This window comes from Festucalex cinctus, chromosome 18 (assembly GCF_051991245.1).
Source record: "Festucalex cinctus isolate MCC-2025b chromosome 18, RoL_Fcin_1.0, whole genome shotgun sequence".
Classification (NCBI taxonomy): domain Eukaryota; kingdom Metazoa; phylum Chordata; class Actinopteri; order Syngnathiformes; family Syngnathidae; genus Festucalex; species Festucalex cinctus.
Window position 1 is genome coordinate 7518284 of NC_135428.1, and position 11323 is coordinate 7529606.

An 11323-nucleotide genomic window follows, 5' to 3' on the forward strand; every position below is an offset into this window, starting at 1 on the left:
TAATTTACAAAAGCATTTTATTGGGTCAAGTCTTCCATTCATGGTAGTACAAATGTCTCATGTGTTTTTATCTGTTAGGTTTTTCTCTTACCCCCCCAATTAACAATAAGATCTACTTTGTATGTATTTTTCTGGAGGACGTTTAATTGGTCAGACAGAAAACAAAACATCTAGATTATCTTTTAGGTTAAAATAAAAATATTTCTCACTATTTATCAAACAATAACAGTTGATATTAGGTACTTATCTTTAGATACAGCACAAGATATATTTAAAAAAAAAATGTGTACCTCAATTGAGTCTATTTCTTTGAGATTTGGCTGTACAAATTAAAGGTGCGTTCACTGACACGGCCTCAACACAGTGTGCATTAAGTCGCTGTGCCCCTCCTCCTCCTCTGCAGAGTCCTCGGAGCTGTTTACCACTGCAGCACTGAGCGTGTGGAGCGCCTCCATAACAGAAAGGAGTCTCTCTGCCGGGATGGAGACAGTCAAGCACAGTCCAATATGGAACGAGTGGACAGAACGAGCACACCACTCACTTTCTGCTGCTAGTTGTGCTCCCATAAACAAGCTTGTCTCCGGTTTTTCTCCAGGAGCAGGTATCTTACGCGGAAAGTCACTCCTCGGCTCCCTCTCGGCAAGCTGTGTAACAAATTGACAGCTGGTTCAACAGTGACAGCAAAAATCTGCCTCAAAAGTAAAAATAAATCTCACCAGGTGTCTGTTTGTCTCGTGTGTTTGTTTACATTGGACCTCCTTTTTTGTGTGTTCACTTGGAGAAGCTTCAGTTTCTCTCCAGTGGTTCTGTTTCCGAGCTACCGCTTTTTCAAACTGCCGTAAAGTCATCACTATAAGATAAAGAGGCGATGAAGTCTCTCGTGTCTGTCACACACTTTGCATATCTTAGGTGTCTATGGTTTGAATTGGTGTTGTAATCCCTCTACCTGCTTTGGTGTGCTCTCTTTTCGCCGCGCTGACTTGTACCTCCATCTCGCTAAGCTTTTCAGCACAGCGGCTCTCGATCTCAGACACGCGATCCTGCAGGGCTGCGGGGAACATGCACGCTATTCATCACAGAAAATGCACACAGGGTAGAAAAGTAACCGACTTGAATTTTAAAATCTATTGTTGAGACTGAGCTAAGATATGATTCCAAACTTTCCCAAGTTGACATCAACTATGCCCCTTAAAAGTTAACAGTGAAAGTAGTGGTATCAATATGTGGACGCTGTGATTAGGGACATGTCTCAGGCTGGATTTACACGGTGACCCAATTGTGAATTTTTTTTCCCTCCCATATGACCCAATTTACAGCAGGATAAGCAGGCATGGTAAGCCCCTTTTTTTTTCCCAAAAGCAATTCTCAGGGGCAGAATCAGACCTCAATCATATGAGGATAAAAATAAGATTGGATATCGAAACTGCAGGCTATCTTAAATAGAGCCCAATTGACTAATCAGCTAATATTAGCTGTTTGTAAATGGGCAAAAACAGGGTGATTTTGCTTGTCATTTAATTATTTTAGACACTGACACTTAAGACAAAAATAATCACAAAAAAGAAATCCACCAATTTTAGCTGATTTTTCTCTGTTGGAAATAACTATGAAAGAAAAACACTGTAAAATGTTCTTCCTGTAATTCAGATCTTTACTGTTGTAAGCTTTCAAGATGAAGTCAACCCTCCAATTTTTTTTTTTTGACAAAATGTTTTATGCAGCCCCACTGGTCTAAATATGGTATTCTGGTTAATATTGTGCTAGTGGAATATGAATTAGACAGCAAAATCCAGCCGTTTTTATCCATCTCAGGGAGCACCCATTTTGGCACTTGCTGTCGACTGAAGATGACATCATTGTTGCTCATGTCTCAGATGACAACCAATCACACACTCAGCCTCAGAAAACAGGTGAGCTGTGATTGGTCGGTAGCAACTGTGATGTCATCTTCAGTCGACAGCAAGTGGCAAAATGGCCGTCCCCTGAGATGGATAAAAACAGCTGGATTTTGCTGCATAACTCATTTAGACTAGTGAGGTAACATATAACATATTATTGTCAAGAAATATTTAAGATTGACTTCCACTTTAAAGTCCCAAAATATAAGTTATCTTACATGTTTTTTGTTTTTTTTAATTAACCGACCAATTGTATGTCTCACCTTGCTCACTGTTCTCCCTCTGGCTGAGCAGTTTAGATTGGAGATCCTCTTGCGCAACCTTGCTCACCTCCAGCTGGTCCAGGGCTTGCTGGAAGTTCTGCTGGACCTCCTCTCTGCCTGTCACTGCCTTTTGCATCTCATCCCGGCTCTGCTGCAGCTCCTCCTGAAGCTGCCTCAGCTTGTTCTCATCTGAAGGGACGCGCACATGCAAAGTGAGACGCCGCATAATCGGATGGTGTGGGCACAGGGACGGCGCTTACATTCTTCTTTCATATCAGCCAATGCTTTCTCAATGAGCTCCGGGGTTCTTTTGAGCTCCTGCGCGAGCTTGCTTCTCTCTTCACACACCAAATTGAGTTGTATCTGTACATTTCTGATGCTGTGGTGGAACAAATACAAGGAAGAGAGGTGAGCAACTCAGTGAAGGCTCTCTGGGCCAAAAGAGTCATTCAAGTGGATTTACTATGTGAAGCTGACTACCTTTCCGCTGTCTGCTCTGCTTGCTTACTGGTCTTCTGGACTTTGTGCAGAGCAACCCTCCTCATGAACAAAGCTGTGAAGCAAAATCATTGGGATGTACAACGCTGTGGGGTAACAAATACAAATCAAGGCTCAATAACGGCACCTTGGACTGTTTCCACTCGACCTCTGGCGAAATTCAACCTTGGGCCAAAACTATTGAGTTTTGCTTGTGCTGCATCCACTTCTGCTATTTTACGATGAAATGCTAGACTAAACCTGGGGGGTACAAAGAGAGCAACAAAAACAGCAACAATAAATACAATGGTGCCTTGAGATACGAGTTTAATATGTTCTGTGACAACACTTGCAATTTAAAGGCGAAGCCAACCCAAACAGCCCCCCCCCCCCCCTTTTTATTTTATTTTATTTTAATTTTTTTTGGACAATATGCTATATGCAGCCCCACTAGTCTAAATATGGTATTCATGTTAATATTACGGTTAGTGGAGTATGAGTTTTTTTCGTTTTTATCCATCTCAGGGGTTGGCCATTTTGCTACTTGCTGTCGACTGAAAATTACACAATAGCTGCTCAGGTCTCCGGTAACAGCCAATCACAGCTCAGCTTCAGAAAGCAGGTGAGCTGTGATTGGTCGTTGCCTGAGCAACAAACTGTGATGTCATCTTCAGTCGACAGCAAGTGGCAAAATGGCCGCCCCCTGAGATGGATAAAAATGTAAAAATTTAAAACATTTTGCTTCGTAACTCATATTCCACAAATGTGATATTAATCAGAATGGCATGTTTAAACTAGTGAAATATCATACACAACATTATTGTCAAGAATTTTTAAGGTTGACTTCCACTTTAACATTCACATCTCAAATCATCGTTCCCATTGAAATGCATGGAAATGCCGTCAATCCATTTCAGCCTCCCTCAAAACAACCCAAATTTGTGTTTGTATTTTTTAATAAATTAATAAGTAAAAACTAGTGCGCTATACATTATAATCACATTAAGTAATAGTAACAATTACCAGGACAGTGGGGCAAGTCAGCCACCCATTGTGCACATTCTCCCACTTAAAATGAAGACATGGGTCTATAATTTTCATCATAGGTAGGTACACTTAAACAGAGAGATACAGAATGTGAGGGGAAAAAAATCCTGGAAATCACAATGTAGGATTTTTCTGTTAGCATTAGCATGTCAATGGCAGTTTCCCTTAGATGTTAGCATTAAGCTGGCAGGTTGTTCTTAAGGCAATATAGTTAGTTTGGGGTTTTGTTTTGGATTGCAATTCTCTTTCTTTTATGTTTAGCTTGACAGTATAGGTCAACTGGGAGTGGCAATGACTAGCTTAAAGCTTCTTTTTGATGATTTGCTCATCATTTTCCAAATGGATGCTTATTGTGAACTGAGTTGAATGGATTTCAGTGTTTTGTTTTGGGGGTTTTTTAATCTAAGAACTCAGGGCACTGAAAAACGACCCGTCGGGCTTCCCATTCTGTCCCTCACTGTTGGTCATTATTGTTTTCACATTTCTTGGACAGGTTATGAGTGTGAGAATTACCCTTTTAGGGATAAAAATTCTGAATCTGAATCATGCATCAATCGTATCTCAAAATTGACTCAAGAACTCTTTAGTCTGGTCACTTGTATCTTGAGGCACCACTGTAAAATTTGTTGGATGGAGTTTTCACCCTGTTTTACCCGTGAAAAGTCTCTGCTGTACTTTTGAGCCCGGCCTCGAAGCTGAGACTCTTTGCCTTCAGATGCTGGTTCTCCTTGCAAGCCTGAGCCAAGTCCCGTTTCAAAGTCTAAAAAGAAATACACGTTTACAGCATCAGAGACAAGTCCTCCACATGTATTGTGCAACCACAGTGGGAGGAGAACAAAAGAAAAAAAACACACCACTTGCTGAGTTAGTTGCTCACCTCCTTTTCCACTTTCTCCTGGTCCAACTCAGCTATCCTGGCGTCAAGACTGCGCTGGAGCACAGTTGCGCGATGCTGCTCCTCTTGCAGTTGTTGCTCCATGAATCCGACCTATGACACCAGAAGATTATTCCATCTCCACACCACATGCTTGCCTCGAAAACATTCAAAGTGATGCGGTCATCAGCCTGTTGTTTATGACACCTCTGAAAGATGTTTCGCCCTCTCATCTCGCAGCTCAATGTCCTTCAAACGAAGCTGGACGCATAGTTTGAACAGCTTCTCCCTCCAGAGGTGAAGCACAAGAAGACCGTCGGCTCTTTTTGTCACAAGTGGGTCTGACGAGGCCTTGACAAAGAACACTTCAGATGTCAAATATACAGTAATTAAAGGTGAACCGGCAAAAAAAAAAAAAGACACAAAAAAGGACAAATGCTTACCTTCTTCAGCATCTTCTCTTCTTGGAGGGAGACTATCTCACTCATGGAGTTCAATCTGACAGTCAAAAGCTCTGTGGTTTTCTGCAATGCCACTTTCTCTTTGTTAAGCCTCTACAAAATGAAGAAACAATATTTTGCATGATTAAAAACTGAATGCTAATTAACTATTGTTTTTATGTAATTCTTTGTTAATCTATTGAAAAGAGCAAAACCCCTTTTTTTTTTCGTGTTGAACACTGCGTATTGTTTTAACCTCAACTGCTTCATTTAATTGTTCCTTTTCTCCTTTGTCCGCAACAACCTGGCCGATGTAATTTCGGAGACTGTGCAGAGTTGCTGATTGTGTCTCGTACGCTTGTTCCATTTGTCTGAAAAATAATTCACAAGCAGCAAATGGTTTCATCAACAACGTTAAATGAGAGTTTATCATGATCTCCAGTAGGATTAAAAGTGGAACCTTAGATGTTCTTTAAACTCATCTCTCTCTGCGGATGCCTCCATTAGGTTGTTTTTCAGCTGCAGCATTTCCCGGGTCACTGACTGAAGTTTACTCTGCAGTTCATTATTTGATTTTCTGGCTGTGCATAATTCCACACAGTGTTCGGCATTCAACTGTCGCAGCTGATAAGGGAAATTAGTGATGTAAACGGTGGAGTAAATGGGTCATCTCACATGTAGTTGCATATTTTAGGATTTAAAAATATTTGGCAAATACCTCTTCCTCTTGCTTCTTCTGCAGCTGCTGCATTTTTCCCGACATTTTCAAAGACTGCTCTTCGGTCTCCACTGCTTGCTGCTCGCTCATTTTGGCCTTAAGGGCGAGCTCCCGAGCTTCACCTTCTCTCCTCATTTTTGCAATTTCTTCATCAGACTCTTTCTTCAATCTTTCTAGCTGTAAAACACAATGGTGACGTATCTGCCATCTTCAAAACTGAAATAAAACCGAGAAGAAAACTAAAACGTATAAGCTATAACATGAAGAGTTGAAACGTCAGTTCCTCCCAAGTGATCACTGGCAACATTATTGTCAAAATTAAATGTTTGCTTGTGACACACTATACCTGAGAGCTTATTTTCTCCTTCCGTGTATGGCAGTGCAAGAGTTCCTCCTTCAGTTGGCTCTGCTCAGTCCTCACATTGCTCATTTCTTGATTCATTGTCTTCAAATCGTGATATTGCCTGATGTACAACGATTAAGCCATGTTAATTCAGGAAGAGGATTCGAAACGAATCTCAAGACTATATAACTCCATTTGCTACCTGCTTATGGTGTCGTTTTTTACTCTAATCTCTTCTCTATATCTCTGCACGGTGTCCTTCAGGGCCTCCATCTGCTCCTTCGACCGCTCAGCCTCAGCTTTGTGCTTTTCTGCCTCCAGACACCACTCTTCTTCCCATCTGGACCACTGGTCGCCTCTCTCTTTGGATCTGTGTTTGAGCAAATGGAGCTATTTGTGTTCCTACCGTGCCCCGCAGCTGATGGTATTTTTGACCATATAAATCATACTGCGGAATACCTCGTCCTCAAGTCTGACATGTTTTCCTCTGGAGTCCTTCCTCTTGTGTTGTTTCCTCGCAGTATCTTGCTGCATTGATTTTCTTTTCTCTGTGTTAATATTTCTCGTTGGGTGCTAGTGAAAGCAAGCCATGGATGCTTTGGTGGAGCTATCGGGACACTCGGGTTCATCCAGGATGTGCATGGCTGTGTGCCTGTGGCCATTGTAGCAGCCTGGACGCTTGGCACAAAATGAGAGGGAGGCACAAGGTCATCCTGGGGTTTTCCTATATAACATGAAAGGAAATGTGAATTATACATGTGAAAAGAGACAAATATTCATTCTATGGATATTGAGAGACAAGCATTCAAACCAATTTTCAATTCTACTTAAAAGTCACTAGAGGGCATATTTACATGACCAATGAGGATTTTTATTAGATGCAAGAATGTATTAGCTCAATGTTTTCCACCCTTTACTGAACAAGGGCACATATTTTACACTAAAATCTTTGTCATTTTCGCTGGGCCCATTATATGAAATTGGATAATTAAATTTTTATTAATCGCTGTATCAACAATCAAGAGTCTTGAGCTTTATTTAATTATTTGAACTGTTGATTCAGTGGCAGCATTCACGCACTTTTTTTTTATATTATTATTTAGAGACATACAAGTCAGACATTATGTAGACTAGAGTATGTATATCACATTTTTTTTCCACTTCATTCAGAGCTTAACACAAAGCAAGTGGGTTGAACAACTACAGTGGTCATTCAAACTTTCTGAATGTACTGTACAAAGCCGTAAACAAATTAGGCACCATTACATAAGAAAAAAAAATACTATAAATACTGCGGAGTCCAATAACTTACTGGAAATCTTTGGCGATATGAAATCGGTTGGTATGTTCAGCATTTCGTTCCCATTTTTATATGCGTCCATTTTCAGTGCAGTCAATAATATTCCAGGAAGTTTATGTTGCTTTTTAAGCACGTTTGAGCCACCGGGTCGACAGTTCCACCACTCCGGCTATTTATCTATAGTTAGCTAGCAGCTAGCACAGTAGTTTCTCGTCTTCACGATAATTACACACAAAACATACAGACGCTTCTAAACAGGCATCATCTCTATGAACTTGCAAGATATTTCCAATAACGACGCCAATTCGCGCAGTGCATTGTGGGTGTGCGACTGAACTCTTTTAGTGTAAACCCCGAGTTTAGTCTTGCAGGACGTACTCATTATTTTCACGCGCAAAGTCTTTTAACTTTAACACAATACTGTATTTGAGAGTCGACGCTACTATTTAACCGCTGTATACTCAATATATTTAAAGAACAGGGGTATCTACAAAAAAAAAAAGAAAAAGAAAAAAAATACACTTTAATATTCGCCAAGTGGGCGGGTCAGATAGTTTGACTGACAGACTGCATTTGATTGTGACGATGGCAGAGGTCACTAGCGCTGCAGGGGATGCTTATCGAACAGGCAAGGGGAAATTGCAAAGCCATTTGTTTTACACTGACAATGAACACTGGCTAATAAATTATAGTAAAGACAGTCATATATATCATCCTATTCTGCCCTTAGCCAGCCTATATGTCCCTTGAGTAGACATTGCCTGTTGTTTGTGGACCATAGGAGTGTTCCCACACGTGACAGATATTTGTGTGAGAAGTGACTTATGATGTCATGTTTCCTTAAGCTTTATTCCACAAGGTATTTTTATTCCGATTCAGATATCACTGGGATGATTAATGGAGAGGAGGCTCTGTTAAAATGTACTTAACGATGTGATTAACTAAGCCATTCCTTCTTTGCCAAGTTCTCCTCAGCCTTAAGAACAATCAGGTGTGTTTGAAATTTCCTGCTTTATCATCACTGTCCTGAAGAAAAAAAAAAAAGTACATTTTCATGGTAGCAAATTAATACAATTTTACTGCTTATTGTTGGTGGTCACCTGTTGGTAGAGTAGCCAATAATTGTACTCATGTAAGAGTTGTGTTACTTTAGAAAAACATGACACAGGTAAAAGTAGGACGTAGTCCTCCAAATAATTACATGAATAAGCCTAAATCAGTGGAAAAACTACTCAAGTATTGAATAACTTATAAAAATAAAATATATATATATATAAAAATAGACATCTCAAGTGATAACAAATATCTGTTTTGCTATCTACAATGCAATTAGCCAGCAGAATGGAGCTCACTCTAACAATAACATTATCTTTACTGTACACATAAATACTCAAGTATATTGAATTGCAAGTACTCTGACAAATACAGTTTATCCAAAAAGTTGTAAAATGTAACAAAGTAAATGCGGCTGGTTGCTAACCAACTCTGCTTAGTTGATAACGTAGCTCGACTTTGGGCTCTGGTGCATTAATAAATATGTCACAGTACACCCAAAAGCAAAATGATAATCCTATTAATAATTAACATCGCACATTTTTATACTTTGACACATCTCGGCATGCTGTGTGCATCTGCAATGATGATGGATTCATTATGTCTCTGCTGGAAATGTGATGAAAGAGTTCATGGTAGGACATTCTTAATTCTGCCGCGTTTGTTTGTGGATGGTGTGTAAAATTCCTCTCCTCAGCTGTCATCCTTAGCTTTGACCTATTTTCCACAGGGGTTCATTGAAATTTCAGATCAGCAAATCGCCTTTTGATGTCACTATGAGACAAAACAACCACATAGAGTGGAACATCCCACTGTCGACCATAATATGTTTGTCTGTTTGTTGGATTTGGCTGAAATAGAAATAATCCTTTTTAAGGTCAAACTGAAATATTTTAACACACTTTTATATGTACTGTTAGTTAATTTTTTTATTTTGTGTGACTTTAGAGGCCTATTTTCTGCTAAAAGTGTGGTTGAATTCTAATGTGTAAAAGCTCAAGGGATTTTTGACTCTATAGCGGTTCATTTTTGCTGTAATTAAAAACAAACAATTGAAAACAGAAGTTACATACTGTAGAGACCAAGGTTGATTAAAAGAAAAAAAAAAAGATATTTTGGCATGCATGAGAGCATCTTGAAATATAAGCAGTCATCTAGTAAAATTGTTCTTTTAAAGAAAGCAATGCTGTGCATTGCAGCAGAGAATTGGAAAAGACTCAAGGAATCCAGCAATCAAAGACAACACTGATGCTTATTAGGAAGGTAGCCAAGTTACAATGCAGCTGTTTCCTTCCAGGATCTTAAAGCCAAGATGGTGTGCTGCTGCCAAAACTCAGGTAGGCTTCACACCTAAAATGTGTCACGTCGATGGATTCATTTCACTTGTGTCTTTAAACATGCTTTCTTCAAAAGCTGCACAAAAATAATTCCATGCAGTTTGCAGGACTGAATATGGGTTGCTGCAGACTGCAGGTGGAAAAATTAATTCAAGACAATTAAAATTACAGGAACGTTTGTTGTTAGTCATACATAACGTTTTAGAATAATGTATTTAGTTTGGCCTTATAAATATGAAAATTAATTTAGGTTACAATACTGATGTTGTTATTTATTTATTTATTTTTTGTATTCATAATAAAACTTGTTGCAACGATTTGAAGTGTGCGTATCTGTTTGTTTGTTGTTGTTTTTTTCATGTACTGCAGATTGGAAACGCACCTTCATATTGACCATATATAACTCAAACGTCACTCGGCTGAGGCCAAACTGTTAACTTCACTTTTTCCGTCTGTTTGTAAGTCAGCAGGCAACTTTCGAGTTGATGGAGAATGATGAAGAGATGCTGATTGTGCATTCTGGTCAGTGGACGGTTCAATTGATTGTCGACTCAACCAGCGAAAATAATTCCTTTACCTGCCCTTTGTCGAGATCCTCGCCCGCAACACAATTCCAACAAAGTTTCATGGAGATTGCTTTTGTATTTTTCCTGCTAACTCTATCCAACCCGTTCCTTTTAAACCAAAACATTGTATTTAGTTTAATTAGAATTATTCCGAATGGTAAATTGCCTTGTTATTTGTGATTGCAATGTCAGGAATTGCAGTGCAGTAATCCTGCCTCAAGTCCTCCGCTATATCCTGGGGGATCCCGAGAAGCTCCTTTTCTGATCCCTTTATTATATTCCAGGACTGCCCCTGGGTCTTCTCCCAGCTGAATGTGCAACTCAGCAAAGTGCTGCATTTATTTCCCACAGTGGAAAACAATTCATGCTTTTTGTTGCATTTTACCATCACGTGTCCTGGGGTTTGCCCCAGTGAAGCGCCTCCCTCGAGCCAGGTGATTGCAAAAGGGTCTTACGGACATCGCCAAGAGGATACATTGCCGTTAATTGATGTTTCTTCATTCAAAAGTATTGGACTTCACAATGCACAAGGGCACTAGCCAAATTAAGAAACTATAGAGGCAATACCTAGTGGGCTAATATCTTTTGCAATTTGTAATATGTCCAGTGTATGACTCATAGTGTATACTGTCCAGAGGCGTTTGATATGTAAGCAACTGTCTGTATTTATAGCAGGGGAATTTCACATCATAAAAATGAGTCATTTCTCTATGATGAGACTTTCCCGTAAAATTGACAATACAGTTTACTTAATTATGGAGTCAGTACAAGGTGCACTGTAAAGACATTTTCTGTTATTCAAAAAGCTTTACATCTTAATGACCCTATTTGCTTACAAATGCATAATATAGTACATGTTTCTAAAGATGTGCTGAAAATGTGAAAAGACTGAGAACTATGGTGCTGAATTATGGCAATATAGCGTTACTGTAAATTGTTTTTCACCATTTCAGTTTGCCCGATTTTGTCAACATGGCTAAATTGCTATTCAGTGACGCACTTTGAAT

At 39.5% G+C, this 11323-nt stretch overlaps 1 protein-coding gene across 1 annotated transcript; it reads right to left on the minus strand.

Moving 5' to 3' along the window:
• On the minus strand, window positions 1-7696 carry cchcr1 (coiled-coil alpha-helical rod protein 1). Its single transcript, XM_077504919.1, has 19 exons — window positions 7373-7696; window positions 6520-6784; window positions 6263-6430; window positions 6064-6181; window positions 5718-5894; window positions 5460-5623; window positions 5256-5370; window positions 5003-5113; window positions 4767-4910; window positions 4563-4673; window positions 4339-4445; window positions 2787-2899; window positions 2642-2714; window positions 2422-2540; window positions 2162-2350; window positions 947-1048; window positions 717-850; window positions 542-644; window positions 1-472 (listed from the first exon to the last, which is right to left on the minus strand). Exons 1-19 carry the CDS (start codon window positions 7440-7442, stop codon window positions 342-344), a joined length of 2514 nt encoding a protein of 837 aa, XP_077361045.1. The 5' UTR covers window positions 7443-7696; the 3' UTR covers window positions 1-341.
• Between the last annotated feature and the right edge of the window lie 3627 nt (window positions 7697-11323).